The sequence below is a fragment of the Salmo salar genome, chromosome ssa15, assembly GCF_905237065.1.
Source record: "Salmo salar chromosome ssa15, Ssal_v3.1, whole genome shotgun sequence".
Taxonomy (NCBI): domain Eukaryota; kingdom Metazoa; phylum Chordata; class Actinopteri; order Salmoniformes; family Salmonidae; genus Salmo; species Salmo salar.
Window position 1 is genome coordinate 106,540,535 of NC_059456.1, and position 17,999 is coordinate 106,558,533.

Genomic DNA, 17,999 nt, shown 5'->3' on the forward strand with positions numbered 1-17,999 from the left:
GACAGAGTGCAGTAACCTAGGATGCGTTAATCAGTTGATTGGCAGGTGTAGGACTATAGAACAATACACTTTCCTCTACTCTGGATGCTCACAAACGTTTTATAGTTAGGCTATGTAGCCTATAGTTTTTCGTTACACTTACACCTGTTAACTTTACTTTTATGCTCTATAAATTGAGTCCTTAGAATCATTTACTGCTGCAAATTTGCCAACCCCCATAGGGATGTAAAGCGGAAGTCAAATCCATCGATTCCGTTTGCTGTGCCAATAGCAACATTGGGAAAATGAGTTGGATACCAATTTAACAATCCTTCTATAGGATAAAGCATCGCAAAGTACTTCATACCAGTTCAATCACATCGATGTATTCAGAGACCACATTTCAAGAGGCATGTTTCTTTGCATACTAAAGTACAATAATATCCATTATGAGGCTAAAGTCTCCTTGTCAAAATAGCAATATGTGAAAGTCATTACAATGATGTGATGAATGATAACCAGTATAGTTCTATAAATAGCACCGAGGCCAGACCAATATGTCTGCCTTTGCATGCTGTAGAGAGACATCAGCAGTGTTTCCTTCATAGCAAAGCCAGGCTGGCTGAGTGGCATACTGTACTGCAGGCCAAAATGGAGGCTGAGTGGCACACAGTACTGCACCAAAATGGAGGATGAGTGGCACACTGTACTGCAGGCCAAAATGGAGGATGAGTGGCACACTGTACTGCAGGCCAAAATGGAGGATGAGTGGCACACTGTACTGCAAGCCAAAATGGAGGCTGAGTGGCACACAGTACTGCACCAAAATGGAGGATGAGTGGCACACTGTACTGCAGGCCAAAATGGAGGCTGAGTGGCACACAGTACTGCACCAAAATGGAGGATGAGTGGCACACTGTACTGCAGGCCAAAATGGAGGATGAGTGGCACACTGTACTGCAGGCCAAAATGGAGGATGAGTGGCACACTGTACTGCAAGCCAAAATGGAGGCTGAGTGGCACACAGTACTGCACCAAAATGGAGGATGAGTGGTACACTGTACTGCACCAAAATGGAGGATGTGGCAAACTGTACTGCACCAAAATGGAGGATGTGGCACACAGTACTGCACCAAAATGGAGGATGAGTGGTACACAGTACTGCACCAAAATGGAGGCTGAGTGGCACACTGTACTGCACCAAAATGGAGGCTGAGTGGCACACTGTACTGCACCAAAATGGAGGCTGAGTGGCACACTGTACTGCAGGCCAAAATGGAGGATGAGTGGCACACTGTACTGCACCAAAATGGAGGATGAGTGGCACACTGTACTGCAGGCCAAAATGGAGGATGTGGCAAACTGTACTGCACCAAAATGGAGGATGTGGCACACAGTACTGCACCAAAATGGAGGATGAGTGGCACACAGTACTGCACCAAAATGGAGGATGAGTGGCACACAGTACTGCAGGCCAAAATGGAGGCTGAGTGGCACACTGTACTGCACCAAAATGGAGGCTGAGTGGCACACTGTACTGCAGGCGTCAAAATGGAGGATGAGTGGCACACTGTACTGCACCAAAATGGAGGATGAGTGGCACACTGTACTGCAGGCCAAAATGGAGGCTGAGTGGCACACAGTACTGCACCAAAATGGAGGCTGAGTGGCACATTGTACTGCAGGCCAAAATGGAGGATGAGTGGCACACTATACTGCACCAAAATGGAGGATGAGTGGTACACTGTACTGCACCAAAATGGAGGATGTGGCACACTGTACTGCACTAAAATGGAGGATTACATTTTACATTTTAGTCATTTAGCAGACGCTCTTATCCAGAGCGACTTACAGTAGTGAATGCATACATTTCATACAATTTTTTTTTGTACTGGTCCCCCGTGGGAATCGAACCCACAAACCTGGCGTTGCACACACCATGCTGGCGTTGCAAACACCATGCTCTACCAACTGAGCCACAGGGAAGAGGATGAGTGGCACACTGTACTGCACCAAAATGGAGGATGAGTGGCACACTGTACTGCACCAAAATGGAAGCTGAGTGGCACACTGTACTGCACCAAAATGGAGGATGAGTGGCACACAGTACTGCACCAAAATGGAAGCTGAGTGGCACACTGTACTGCACCAAAATGGAGGATGAGTGGTACACTGTACTGCACCAAAATGGAGGATGAGTGGTACACAGTACTGCACCAAAATGGAGGCTAAGTGGTACACTGTACTGCAGGCCAAAATGGAGGCTGAGTGGCAGAATGTACTGCACTAAAATGGAGGATGAGTGGCACACTGTACTGCACCAAAATGGAAGCTGAGTGGCACACTGTACTGCACCAAAATGGAAGCTGAGTGGCACACTGTACTGCACCAAAATGGAGGCTACGTGGCACAATTATTCAGGCTACAGCTGTTTAAAGACTTTAGTCTGGTAAATGCATCCGACCTAAGAACATTTCCGAATGGTACTCTGAAGTATATATTATAACATCTACAACCACGAAAGACCTTGGGACTTCTGGGGAACGCAACCAGAGACTCTCTGATGAACTATTATCCAGCAGACAGACCGGCGATCGCAGAGAGGGACAACAAAGGCATACACTCGGAAATATGTAAATTGACATTTATTTTCGAATGATCGGCTGGCTGTTCATGTTAAAAGTATTAGCATTTCATGACTGTAGTTATCATCTGTATTACAGTGAATCCTCTGAGTTTCCCGCTCTTGAACTGTCCCCACCCCTTTCCTTTGTCTACCAAGCCGTCATATCGACTTAGCCCACTAGGGACTTTTCTATCATGTCAGTAAACAATGTACCTACTGTGTGTGTGTGTGTTTCTGTAACTCTGTGATTAAGTTAGTTAGTTAGTAAATAAATAATGAAGCCAATTTGTATATCGCTGATTCATGATCTAGGCTCGGGTTCGTGCAGATATCCAAGAGTTTGCGACATTCAGAATATGACTGATGAGGTAATAATACATTAAGTATTATTAAGTGACTGTAAATCGATAAGATATGAAAATATCTGAAGAGAGTTAAATTCGGGAAATAGAAACTCTTTAAAACATTTTCCCGTGGTGCCCCGAATTCCTAGTTAATTGAAGTTACATGATTAGTTTAATCGCGTAATTAAATGACACATAGAGAATTGATTTGATAATGTGTAGTCCTCACATTTAATGACAGTCAACGCTACAACAATGAGCACCATGAGTCAGCAAGGCTGTCCATACTGTCTCACACACACACACACACACACCTGAAACCTGCAGAACAACAAACACACGAATTAAGAAAATGACATGGCTTTCACATCACAGCATGCATTATCTACATACCAATATCAATATTCTATGGTGCAATTAACATAGCCTGAGTTCCTGATCTGTTTGTGCTGTCTTGCCAACTCCCAACTTCCATAACAATGACAGCAAATGGAGATGGCAAGACAGCACAAACAGATCAGGAACTCAGGCTAGGATGGATGACAAAAACAAGGAAGAACAGTCGGCCATAAACACCAGGCGTGTCCTTGGACCAGAGCAGGATCCACCAGGCTACATTCTGGGATGTATTCATTAGTCACACACCGTTGCAAAACAGTTTTGCAATGGAAAACGATTTGCAACGAGAACAAGGGTTTTCTATTGGACAAATTCCGTTTGGTCCCGTTTGGTTCCGTTTGGTTCCGTTTGGTTTTCTAGTGAATACACCCCTGGTTTAAGCAGCCTGGGATTAACATGAAGAACAGTCATACACACATTGTACCAGTGCAGGGTCCACCAGGCTCTGACAGTCAAACATAAAACCTGATTAAACCAGCTTAAGTGCTACTCTCAACCAGGCTATGAAAAGCATTGGGGGCCAGTCAATCATAGACACCAGGCATGTCCCTGGACCAAAGCAGGGTCCACCAGGCTCTCTGAGAGGGGTAGATCTACAGAGAATTCTACAGGAGGCTGGAGTCGCTGACGGGAATGTTTCCCTCCGTGCTGGGGGATAGGCAGCTCCGAGTGGTGGGCCGGCAGCGGCTCAGAGAACAAATAGGGATGGAGCAGGGCCTGAGAGAGAGAGACAGAGACAGACAGAGAGAGAGACAGACAGAGAGAGAGAGAAAGAGAGTTGAGAGAGGTGGTGTGAGACAAACTGAACTTCTGTTTCAACCTCTCATTCCTAGCCTGGTCATTCCAGATCTGTGGCACTAGACATGGACTATAGGAGTTGGCAAGACAGCACAAACAGATCTGGAACCAGGCTCTCACCTTGGCTTTCAACTATCATAATGGGCTGGCAAGACAGTTGAGGACGATAACCACTTTGAAGCATAGGTGTTCTTATCAATCAATGCAAACAAAAAGCTTCCCTTCTATACAGCTTATCAGAGGTTCTATTCTGTTATTCTAGAACCGTTCAGAGGTTCTATTCTGTTATTCTAGAACCGTTCAGAGGTTCTATTCTGTTATTCTAGAACCGTTCAGAGGTTCTATTCTGTTATTCTAGAACCGTTCAGAGGTTCTATTCTGTTATTCTAGAACCGTTTCTGACCTGTCTGGCGCTGATCCTCTGTTTAGAGGGGTAGACCAGGAACTTGTTGAGCAGGTCCACAGCCTGAGGTGAGGTATCAGGTACTATCTCCTCAAGAGGGATAGCAGGGTTCTCCTTAAAAGTGATCTTATTGTAGTCAGGCAGCTCTGTGATCTCCTGCAGAGACAGAGAGAGACAGAGCGAGACAGAGCGAGAGAGTCAGAGAGAGAGAGACACGAATTGGCAAGGGCACTAGAACAGTCTGGTGCACCCGGCCTCACCCTACTAGAATCTGAAGTCAAATGTCTACTTTTTGCTGATGATCTGGTGCTTCAGTCCCCAACCAAGGAGGGCCTACAGCAGCACCTAGATCTTCTGCACAGATTCTGTCAGACCTGGGCCCTGACAGTAAATCGCAGTAAGACAAAAACAATGGTGTTCCAAAAAAGGTTTAGTTGCCAGGACCACAAATACAAATTCCATCTAGACACCGTTGCCCTAGAGCACACAAAAAACTATACATACCACGGCCTAAACATAAGCGCCACAAGTAACTTCCACAAACTTCCACTCGTCTCGGATCCCCAAAGATTGGAAAGCTGCCGCGGTCATCCCCCTCTTCAAAGGGGGAGACACTCTAGACCCAAACTGCTATAGACCTATATCTATCCTACCCGGCCTTTCTAAGGTCTTCGAAAGCCAAGTTAACAAACAGATTACCGACCATTTCGAATCCCACTGCACCTTCTCCGCTATGCAATCTGGTCATGGGTGCACCTCAGCCACGCTCAAGGTCCTAAACGATATCATAACCGCCATCAATAAGAGACATTACTGTGCAGCTGTATTCATCGACCTGGCCAAGGCTTTCGACTCTTGTCAATCACCGCATTCTTATCGGCAGACTCAACAGCCTTGGTTTCTCAAATGACTGCCTCGCCTGGTTCACCAACTACTTCTCAGATAGAGTTCAGTGTGTCAAATCAGAGGGCCTGTTGTCCGGACCTCTGGCAGTCTCTATGGGGGTGCCACAGGGTTCAATTCTCGGGCCGACTCTTTTCTCTGTATATATCAACGATGTCGCTCTCGCTGCTGGTGATTCTCTAATCCACCTCTACGCAGACGACACCATTCTGTACACTTCTGGCCCTTCCTTGGACACTGCGTTAACTAACCTCCAGACGAGCTTCAATGCCATACAACTCTCCTTCCGTGGCCTCCAACTGCTCTTAAACGCTAGTAAAACCAAATGCATGCTCTTCAACCGTTCGCTGCCCGCACCCACCCGCCTAGCATCACTACTCTGGACGGTTCTGACTTAGACTATGTGGACAACTACAAATACCTAGGTGTCTGGTTAGACTGTAAACTCTCCTTTCAGACTCACATTAAGCATCTCCAATCCAAAATTAAATCTAGAATCGGCTTCCTATTTCGCAACAAAGCATCCTTCACTCATGCTGCCAAACACACCCTCGTAAAACTGACCATCCTGCCGATCCTCGACTTCGGCGATGTCATTTACAAAATAGCCTCCAACACTCTACTCAGCAAATTGGATGCAGTCTATCACAGTGCCATCCGTTTTGTCATCAAAGCCCCATATACTACCCACCATTGCGACCTGTACGCTCTCGTTGGCTGGCCCTCACTACATATTCGTCGCCAAACCCACTGGCTCCAGGTCATCTATAAGTCTTTGCTAGGTAAAGCCCCGCCTTATCTCAGTTAACTGGTCACCATAGCAGCACCCACCCTTAGCACGTGCTCCACAGGTATATCTCACTGGTCACCCCCAAAGCCAGTTCCTCCTTTGGTCGTCTTTCCTTCCAGTTCTCTGCTGCCAATGACTGGAACGAATTGCAAAAAAAATCACTGAAGCTGGAGACTCATATCTCCCTCACTAGCTTTATTAAGCACCAGCTGTCAGAGCAGCTCACAGATCACTGCACCTGTACATAGCTCATCTGAAAATAGCCCATCCAACTACCTCATCCCCATGCTGTTATTTTTATTTTTTTGCTCTTTTGCACCCCAGTATCTCTACTTGCAGACTTATCTTCTGCACATCTATCACTCCAGTGTTTAATTGCTAAATTGTAATTATTTTGCCACTATGGCCTATTTATTGCCTTTACCTCCCTTATCTTACCTCCTTTGCACACATTGTATATAGATTTTTTTTCTACTGTATTATTGACTGTACTTTTGTTTATGTGTAACTCTGTGTTGTTGTTCGTGTCGCACTGCTTTGCTTTATCTTGGCCAGGTTACAGTTGTAAATGAGAACTTGTTCTCAACTGGCCTACCTGGTTAAATAAAGGTGAAATAAAAATAACAAAAATATATTTTTTTAAAGCTGTGAACGATCTGAGAGACAAGGCAAGAAGGGCATTCTACGCCATCAAAAGGAACATAAATTCAACATACCAATTAGGATCTGGCTAAAAATACTTGAATCAATTATAGAACCCATTGCCCTTTATGGTTTTGAGGTCTGGGTTCCGCTCACCAACCAAGAATTCACAAAATGGGACTAACACCAAATTGAGACCCTGCATACAGAATTCTGCTAAAATATATTCCCTGTATACAACATAAAGCACCAAATAATGGATGCAGAGCAGAATTAGGCCGATACCCGGTAATTATCAAAATCCAGAAAAGAGACGTTAAATTCTACAACCACCTAACAGGAAGCGATTCCCAAATCTTCCATAACAAAGCCATCACATACAGAGAGATGAACCTGGAGAAGAGTCCCCTAAGCAAGCTGGTCCTGGGGCTCTGTTCACAAACACAAACAGACCCCACAGAGCCCCAGAATAGCAACACAATTAGACCCAACCAAATCATGAGAAAACAAAAAGATAATTACTTGACACATTGGAAAGAGCAAACAATGCTATTTGGCCCTAAACAGAGAGTACACAGTGGCAGAATAGCTGACCACTGTGACTGACACAAACTTAAGGAAAGCTTTGACTAGTGTTAGGCTCTAATTTTTCCAGAGTAAATAACTCACAGACACTAGAGAAGCTTAACCAAGTTTAATTCTTCCCAAAAGGTCTGTAATTCAGACAAGCAAGACATTTCTTACCATCACAGGTATATATATCCCACTTAAGACACACTCCTCCTTCTCTCTAATCCTTACATCTTATGTTTTCACAGGAAGAGGGTAGTAAACCTTTATTACTCCCTTCAGGGGTTCTGACCTCTGACCTCAACCCCTCCTTCACCTAATCCACAGATGTCCATCCGCTTCCCCTAAAGTAAACCTGTGATCTCCTCCCGTCCACCCAGCACATTCCACAGCCACTCTGTCTTTCTACAGATCTCACTCCTTAATATAGTACTATGCGTCTGATCGATCAAGTTTAGACTCCAACACTGTGTACAGACTCGGGCTCTCAGGAGAAGACCGGATATGTGCACACTGCCCACAAAATGAGGTGGAAACTGAGCTGCTCTTCCTAACCTCTTGCCAAATATATGACATTTTACGTTTACATTTTAGTCATTTAGCAGACGCTCTTATCCAGAGCGACTTACAGTAGTGAATGCATACATTTCATACATTTCTTTCCGTACTGGTCCCCCATGGGAATCGAACCCACAACCCTGGCGTTGCAAACACCATGCTCTACCAACTGAGCCACACGGGAGACATATATTTCCCTCAGAGAACTAAAAAACAAATCCAATTTTGATAAACTCCCATATCTAATGGGTGAAATACCACAGTGTGACATCACAGCAGCAAGATTTGTGTCCTGTTGCCACAAGAAAAGGGCAACCAGTGAAGAACAAACACCATTGTAAATACAACCCATATTTATGTTTATTTATTTTCCCTTTTGTACTTGAACTATTTGCACATAATATGACATTTGAAATGTCTTTATTCTTTTGGAACTTTTGTGAGTGTAATATTTACTGTACATTTTTTATTGTTTATTATCAATTTCCCTAGCTTTGGCAATGTAAACATATGTTTCTCATGCCAATAAAGACCCTTAAATTGAATTGAAAAAGAGACAGAGACAGACAGACAGACAGACAGACAGACAGACAGACAGACAGACAGACAGACAGACAGACAGGATGATGAACAAGAAGCCAAAGAGCTTTATCCCACTTCATCCACCATTATTGCGAAGCAGCACAGGTAATCAGTCCTAGAATCACACAAACTGCTTCAATTAAATTCAATAATTGATTTCATTCAGAATGTTCTGAGTTGACTGGACTGAATGATGCAGAATGTTCTCAGTTGACTAGACTGACTGATGCAGAATGCTCTGAGTTGACTAGACTGACTGATGCAGAATATTCTCAGTTGACTAGACTGACTGATGCAGAATATTCTCAGTTGACTGGACTGAATTATGCAGAATGTTCTGAGTTGACTGGACTGACTGATGCAGAATGCTCTGAGTTGACTGGACTGACTGATGCAGAATATTCTCAGTTGACTGGACTGAATTATGCAGAATGTTCTGAGTTGACTGGACTGACTGATGCAGAATGCTCTGAGTTGACTGGACTGACTGATGCAGAATGCTCTGAGTTGAGGTAAACGGTCTTATTCACCCACTTAAAGAGAAAATCCCTGGTCATCTCTACTGCCTCTGATCTGGTGGACTCATTAAACACAAATGCTTTGTTTGTAAATTAATGTCTGAGTGTTGGAGTGTGCCCCTGGCTATCATTACATTTTAAAAAAATCATATATTTTTTTTAAATAAACATTGTGCTGGCTGGTTTGCATAATATAAGGAATTTGAAATTATGAATACTTAAGTATATTTTAGCAATTCCATTTACTTTTGATACTTCAGTATATTTAAAACCAAATACTTTTAGATTTTTACTCAAGTAGTATTTTACCGGTTCACTTTCACTTGAGTCATTTTCTATTAAGGTATCTTTACTTTTCCTCAAGTATGACAATTGAGTACTTTTTCCACCCATGCTACCTAATATACAGTAGAATATCCCTCAAATTGTGTGTATAGACAGATGGACAGATGGACAGAGAGCCGTCTCACCGGCCAAATGTGCTGGTTGGGTGTCCCCAGGACTCGGAGAACACAGCACAGCTGTTCTATGTCATTCTCTCCAGGGAACAGAGGGGAGTTATTCAGAAGTTCCCCAAATATACATCCCACTGCCCTGTGGACAGCAGAGACTGGGGTTAGATACATCAGTAGAGTCTGGGGTTAGATACATCAGTAGAGTCTGGGGTTAGATACATCAGTAGAGACTGGGGATAGATACATCAGTAGAGACTGGGGTTAGATACATCAGTAGAGACTGGGGTTAGATACATCAGTAGAGACTGGGGTTAGATACATCAGTAGAGACTGGGGATAGATACATCAGTAGAGTCTGGGGTTAGATACATCAGTAGAGACTGGGGATAGATACATCAGTAGAGACTGGGGTTAGATACATCAGCAGAGACTGGGGTTAGATATATCAGTAGAGACTGGGGTTAGATACATCAGCAGAGACTGGGGATAGATACATCAGTAGAGACTGGGGATAGATACATCAGTAGAGACTGGGGATAGATACATCAGTAGAGACTGGGGATAGATACATCAGTAGAGACTGGGGATAGATACATCAGTAGAGACTGGGGATAGATACATCAGTAGAGACTGGGGATAGATACATCAGTAGAGACTGGGGTTAGATACATCAGTAGAGACTGGGGTTAGATACATCAGTAGAGACTGGGGATACATTTACATTTACATTTAAGTCATTTAGCAGACGCTCTTATCCAGAGCGACTTACAAATTGGATAGATACATCAGTAGAGACTGGGGTTAGATACATCAGTAGAGACTGGGGATAGATACATCAGTAGAGACTGGGGATAGATACATCAGTAGAGACTGGGGATAGATACATCAGTAGAGACTGGGGATAGATACATCAGTAGAGACTGGAGATAGATACATCAGTAGAGACTGGAGATAGATACATCAGTAGAGTCTGGGGATAGATACATCAGTAGAGTCTGGGGATAGATACATCAGTAGAGACTGGGGTTAAATACATCAGTAGAGACTGGGGATAGATACATCAGTAGAGTCTGGGGATAGATACATCAGTAGAGACTGGGGTTAGATACATCAGTAGAGACTGGGGATAGATACATCAGTAGACACTGGGGATAGATACATCCCACTGCCCTGTGGACAGTATAAACTGGGGTTAGATACATCAGCAGAGTCTGGGGATAGATACATCAGTAGAGACTGGGGATAGATACATCAGTAGAGACTGGGGATAGATACATCAGTAGAGACTGGGGTTAGATACATCAGTAGAGACTGGGGATAGATACATCAGTAGAGACTGGGGATAGATACATCAGTAGAGACTGGGGATAGATACATCAGTAGAGACTGGGGATAGATACATCAGTAGAGACTGGGGATAGATACATCAGTAGAGACTGGGGATAGATACATCAGTAGAGACTGGGGTTAGATACATCAGTAGAGACTGGGGATAGATACATCAGTAGAGACTGGGGTTAGATACATCAGTAGAGACTGGGGATAGATACATCAGTAGAGACTGGGGATAGATACATCAGTAGAGACTGGGGATAGATACATCAGTAGAGACTGGGGATAGATACATCAGTAGAGACTGGGGATAGATACATCAGTAGAGACTGGGGATAGATACATCAGTAGAGACTGGGGATAGATACATCAGTAGAGACTGGGGATAGATACATCAGTAGAGACTGGGGATAGATACATCAGTAGAGACTGGGGATAGATACATCAGTAGAGACTGGGGATAGATACATCAGTAGAGACTGGGGTTAGATACATCAGTAGAGACTGGGGTTAGATACATCAGTAGAGACTGGGGATACATTTACATTTACATTTAAGTCATTTAGCAGACGCTCTTATCCAGAGCGACTTACAAATTGGATAGATACATCAGTAGAGACTGGGGTTAGATACATCAGTAGAGACTGGGGATAGATACATCAGTAGAGACTGGGGATAGATACATCAGTAGAGACTGGGGATAGATACATCAGTAGAGACTGGGGATAGATACATCAGTAGAGACTGGGGATAGATACATCAGTAGAGACTGGGGATAGATACATCAGTAGAGACTGGAGATAGATACATCAGTAGAGTCTGGGGATAGATACATCAGTAGAGTCTGGGGATAGATACATCAGTAGAGACTGGGGTTAAATACATCAGTAGAGACTGGGGATAGATACATCAGTAGACACTGGGGATAGATACATCCCACTGCCCTGTGGACAGTATAAACTGGGGTTAGATACATCAGCAGAGTCTGGGGATAGATACATCAGTAGAGACTGGGGATAGATACATCAGTAGAGACTGGGGATAGATACATCAGTAGAGACTGGGGTTAGATACATCAGTAGAGACTGGGGATAGATACATCAGTAGAGACTGGGGATAGATACATCAGTAGAGACTGGGGATAGATACATCAGTAGAGACTGGGGATAGATACATCAGTAGAGACTGGGGATAGATACATCAGTAGAGACTGGGGTTAGATACATCAGTAGAGACTGGGGATAGATACATCAGTAGAGACTGGGGTTAGATACATCAGTAGAGACTGGGGATAGATACATCAGTAGAGACTGGGGATAGATACATCAGTAGAGACTGGGGATAGATACATCAGTAGAGACTGGGGATAGATACATCAGTAGAGACTGGGGATAGATACATCAGTAGAGACTGGGGATAGATACATCAGTAGAGACTGGGGATAGATACATCAGTAGAGACTGGGGTTAGATACATCAGTAGAGACTGGGGATAGATACATCAGTAGAGACTGGGGATAGATACATCAGTAGAGACTGGGGATAGATACATCAGTAGAGACTGGGGATAGATACATCCCACTGCCCTGTGGATGCACAGAACAGACAGAAGAGGATTGGGGTTAATCATCAAGTAGGTGAAAGCAGCTAAACCACAGCTATCTGCTCTACAGGAAACACCTCATCATTACTGCCGTCTGCTCTACAGGAAACACCTCATCATTACTGCCGTCTGCTCTACAGGAAACACCTCATCATTACTGCCGTCTGCTCTACAGGAAACACCTCATCATTACCGCTATGTGCTCTACAGGAAACACCTCATCATTACTGCCGTCTGCTCTACAGGAAACACCTCATCATTACTGCCGTCTGCTCTACAGGAAACACCTCATCATTACCGCCGTCTGCTCTACAGGAAACACCTCATCATTACTGCCGTCTGCTCTACAGGAAACACCTCGTCATTACTGCCGTCTGCTCTACAGGAAACACCTCGTCATTACCGCCATCTGCTCTACAGGAAACACCTCGTCATTACCGCCGTCTGCTCTACAGGAAACACCTCGTCATTACTGCCGTCTGCTCTACAGGAAACACCTCGTCATTACTGCCGTCTGCTCTACAGGAAACACCTCGTCATTACTGCCGTCTGCTCTACAGGAAACACCTCGTCATTACTGCCGTCTGCTCTACAGGAAACACCTCATCATTACTGCCGTCTGCTCTACAGGAAACACCTCGTCATTACTGCCGTCTGCTCTACAGGAAACACCTCGTCATTACTGCCGTCTGCTCTACAGGAAACACCTCATCATTACAGCCGTCTGCTCTACAGGAAACACCTCATCATTACCGCCGTCTGCTCTACAGGAAACACCTCATCATTACCGCCATGTGCTCTACAGGAAACACCTCATCATTACCGCCGTCTGCTCTACAGGAAACACCTCATCATTACCGCCGTCTGCTCTACAGGAAACACCTCATCATTACCGCCATGTGCTCTACAGGAAACACCTCATCATTACTGCCGTCTGCTCTACAGGAAACACCTCATCATTACTGCCGTCTGCTCTACAGGAAACACCTCATCATTACTGCCGTCTGCTCTACAGGAAACACCTCATCATTACTGCCGTCTGCTCTACAGGAAACACCTCATCATTACTGCCGTCTGCTCTACAGGAAACACCTCATCATTACTGCCGTCTGCTCTACAGGAAACACCTCATCATTACTGCCGTCTGCTCTACAGGAAACACCTCATCATTACTGCCGTCTGCTCTACAGGAAACACCTCATCATTACTGCTATCTGCTCTACTGTTGTATACAGTAGATAAGAAATGGCTTATTTACTGAGCTACCTCTTTACACATTATCACTGAACTGTTATTATAGGATATGATACCAAATGAAAGCATCAAATCAATTAATCTGTTTGATTGATTAATTAATCAATCAGTGACATGAGAAACGGAATCCTCTTACCAGAGATCTACACCTTCGTCGTATTTTCTTGCCCCATAAAGCAGTTCTGGTGCTCGATACCACCTGAAAACATACAGAGCATGATCATTATTGTTTCCTGTTAATACCCACATGGGGAGGACGAGCTGGAGAAGACTGCTCTGAACAGAGTGCGATGGAGGGGAGTCGTCGATGGCGTAAGAAAGTAATGATTACCTCAACTAAGACATCATGGCTGTGTTTACACAGGCAGCCCAATTCTGATCTTCATTTTTTATTTTGACCAATCAGATCAGCTGTGAAAAAGATGATGATGTGAAAAGTACTGATGCTATTGGTCAGAAGTCCAATTAGTGGAGAGAGAAAAAGAAAGATCACAGCCCATGTAAGCCTGCAGTGAACGGTATGCAGTGTACCTGGTGGCCACCTGATGGCTGTAGAGATGCTCTCCATCGTTGTTGAAAAGTCTGGCCAGGCCAAAGTCTGCTATCTTCAGATGACCTGTAGAGCTGATGAGCAGGTTGGCCGGTTTCAGATCCTGCAGAGAGAGAGAGAGAAAAACACAGCACTTTATTATAGCTTATAACCAGGGAACAATGCAGACACAATGTGTGTGTGTGTGTTATAAGAACGTGAGTGACGTCACATTTTGTGTGTGTGTGTGTGTGTGTGTGTGTGTGTGTGTGTGTGTTATAAGAACGTGAGTGACGTCACATTTTGTGTGTGTGTGTGTGTGTGTGTGTGTGTGTGTGTGTGTGTGTGTGTGTGTGTGTGTGTGTGCGTCTCACTCACTCTGTGCATGATGGAGTTCTCGTGGCAGAAGGCAACCCCTTTGAGTAGCATCATCATGTAACCCTTGACATGTGACTCAGTGAGAGGCCTCTGAGAGTTCCTGATGACCTCAGAGAGGTCAGAGAGCATGTACTCAAACACCAAGACGAACCCTGTACCATGGGGAAACACGTCCTTTAGCTTCACCACCTACAACACATGGGGATGGACGGAAAGGGTTTCTCAAGAGTAGCCGTGTACAAGTGAGGGGGGTGTACAACTGAGGGGGGTGTACAAGTGCAATTATACAATAAACTTGGGCAACATTCTGAGAGTTAGGCTATATCAATTATATATATACTGCTCAAAAAAATAAAGGGAACACTAAAATAACACATCCTAGATCTGAATGAAATAATCTTATTAAATACTTTTTTCTTTACATAGTTGAATGTGCTGACAACAAAATCACACAAAAATAATCAATGGAAATCCAATTTATCAACCCATGGAGGTCTGGATTTGGAGTCACACTCAAAATGAAAGTGGAAAACCACACTACAGGCTGATCCAACTTTGATGTAATGTCCTTAAAACAAGTCAAAATGAGGCTCAGTAGTGTGTGTGGCCTCCACGTGCCTGTATGACCTCCCTACAACGCCTGGGCATGCTCCTGATGAGGTGGCGGATGGTCTCCTGAGGGATCTCCTCCCAGACCTGGACTAAAGCATCCGCCAACTCCTGGACAGTCTGTGGTGCAACGTGGCGTTGGTGGATGGAGCGAGACATGATGTCCCAGATGTGCTCAATTGGATTCAGGTCTGGGGAACGGGCGGGCCAGTCCATAGCATCAATGCCTTCCTCTTGCAGGAACTGCTGACACACTCCAGCCACATGAGGTCTAGCATTGTCTTGCATTAGGAGGAACCCAGGGCCAACCACACCAGCATATGGTCTCACAAGGGGTCTGAGGATCTCATCTCGGTACCTAATGGCAGTCAGGCTACCTCTGGCGAGCACATGGAGGGCTGTGCGGCCCCCCAAAGAAATGCCACCCCACACCATGACTGACCCACCGCCAAACCGGTCATGCTGGAGGATGTTGCAGGCAGCAGAACGTTCTCCACGGCGTCTCCAGACTCTGTCACGTCTTTCACATGTGCTCAGTGTGAACCTGCTTTCATCTGTGAAGAGCACAGGGCGCCAGTGGCGAATTTGCCAATCTTGGTGTTCTCTGGCAAATACCAAACATCCTGCACGGTGTTGGGCTGTAAGCACAACCCCCACCTGTGGACGTCGGGCCCTCATACCACCCTCATGGAGTCTGTTTCTGACCGTTGGAGCAGACACATGCACATTTGTGGCCTGCTGGAGGTCATTTTGCAGGGCTCTGGCAGTGCTGCTCCTGCTCCTCCTTGCACAAAGGCGGAGGTAGCGGTCCTGCTGCTGGGTTGTTGCCCTCCTACGGCCTCCTCCACGTCTCCTGATGTACTGGCCTGTCTCCTGGTAGCGCCTCCATGCTCTGGACACTACGCTGACAGACACAGCAAACCTTCTCGCCACAGCTCGCATTGATGTGCCATCCTGGATGAGCTGCACTACCTGAGCCACTTGTGTGGGTTGTAGACTCCGTCTCATGCCACCACTAGAGTGAAAGCACCGCCAGCATTCAAAAGTGACCAAAACATCAGCCAGAAAGCATAGAAACTGAGAAGTGGTCTGTGGTTACCACCTGCAGAACCACTCCTTTATTGGGGGTGTCTTGCTAATTGCCTATAATTTCCACCTGTTGTCTATTCCATTTGCACAACAGCATGTGACATTTATTGTCAATCAGTGTTGCTTCCTAAGTGGACAGTTTGATTTCACAGAAGTGTGATTGACTTGGAGTTACATTGTGTTGTTTAAGTGTTCCCTTTATTTTTTTGAGCAGTGTATATATATATATATATATATATATATATATATATATATATATATATATATATATATATATATTTTTTTTTTATGTAACCTTTATTTAACTAGGCAAGTCAGTTAAAAACAAATTCTTATTTACAATGACGGCCTACTCCGGCAAAACCCGAACGACGCTGGGCCAATTGTGCTCCGCCCTATGGGACTCCCAATCACGGGCCGGATGTGATACAGCCCGGATTCGAACCAGTGCCTAAGACCGCTGCGACACTCGGGAGTCCCAAATCGATAACTCACGTATTGGTTGTCTTCAATCTCCTGTAAAGCTTTGATCTCTCTGAGGGCTTGGTTCGGGATCCCATCCTCCAACCTTCTCAGAGCTACTTTCTTCAGAGCCACAGTCTCTCCGGTCTAAATAACAGAGAAAAGAGCGTTTCAGACAGTGCTTGAGAATGTTATATTACTGACGATGGTTTGACTGTCTGCTAACCAAACAAGGCTGGGTATAATGTAATAACTAGCTGCCGAACCACGAAGCTTACTCTTAATGTTTGTCCGTAGGCTGTGAAAAACGTAATGAAATAGCTCACTCCCTACCCGGTATCTTATTCTGTCACTATACAACTTTGTAAGCGTTGTTTTGTTGGCGATCTTGTGTTCTTTACCAAGGTTTTTGGAACATATTCCTATTGGAATGTATCACAAATAAATACCCACCAAGCCAAAGAAGAGCTAGCTATTTACAGTAGACATCTAACGTTAAGTTAGCTATCTGAGTTAAATCAAATAAACAGATTTTAATCCATACCTCGATATGTTTTGCTTTGAAAACAATACCATGAGCTCCTTCTCCTATTCTACCCAAAATACTATATTGGTCCATGGTAAATTACAGAAAACGGTTAACGTTAGCTAGCTAAACGCTCTTGTTGATAAAGCTGGCTTCCTTCAACCAAATGCAAACTTAAATAACAAAATCTACGAACTTCTGCTATATCTAATACATCGTGTTTAACTCGTGTAAAATAACGCGGTAATACAGTAAACTAGCTATCGTACAGAGAGAATAGTTTTCTCCTTAGCAAAATGCTAGCTGGACTGTTGTCATTGACTACGGTGTTGTTGTCACGTGACCATAATGGCAGCCTGTAATGCTACACTTCGGAAGACAGGGGGCGCTGTTGTATAGGCATCAGTGTAGTAGCTTCTACCACATGGAAAATATTTGCTTGTACTGATTTCAATGTGTGTACGGCACAGGAGGTTGGTGGCACCTTAAATTAGGGAGGACGGGCTCGTGGTAAATGACTGGAGTGGATTTAATGGAATGGTATCAAATACATCAAACACATTGCTTTCCAGGTGTTTGATGCTATACCATTTGCTCCTTTCCGGGCATTATTATGAGCCGTTCTCCTCTCAGCAGTACATGGCCAAGATG

General features: G+C 44.5%; 1 protein-coding gene across 1 annotated transcript; it reads right to left on the reverse strand.

Annotated features, from left to right (window-relative positions):
* Positions 1-3,152: 3,152 nt before the first annotated feature.
* On the reverse strand, positions 3,153-17,683 carry cdk20 (cyclin dependent kinase 20). Its single transcript, XM_045696533.1, has 8 exons — positions 17,367-17,683; positions 16,856-16,969; positions 14,663-14,851; positions 14,287-14,408; positions 13,892-13,954; positions 9,583-9,706; positions 4,550-4,705; positions 3,153-4,065 (listed from the first exon to the last, which is right to left on the reverse strand). The coding sequence occupies exons 1-8, from the start codon at positions 17,439-17,441 to the stop codon at positions 3,877-3,879; spliced, it is 1,032 nt and encodes a 343-aa protein (XP_045552489.1). The 5' UTR covers positions 17,442-17,683; the 3' UTR covers positions 3,153-3,876.
* Positions 17,684-17,999: the final 316 nt, after the last annotated feature.

What these genes read in the sequence shown, in the direction of transcription:
- cdk20 (XM_045696533.1), bottom strand. Translation starts at nt 17,441, where the DNA reads ATGGACCAATATAGTATTTTGGGTAGAATAGGAGAAGGAGCTCATGGT. An exon ending in GACGAAGGTGTAGATCTCTG is followed by an intron (nt 9,707 to 13,891) that starts GTAAGAGGATTC and finishes TGCTGTCCACAG; the next exon opens with GGCAGTGGGATGTATATTTG. An exon ending in CCAACCAGCACATTTGGCCG is followed by an intron (nt 4,706 to 9,582) that starts GTGAGACGGCTC and finishes CTGTCTCTGCAG; the next exon opens with GAGATCACAGAGCTGCCTGA.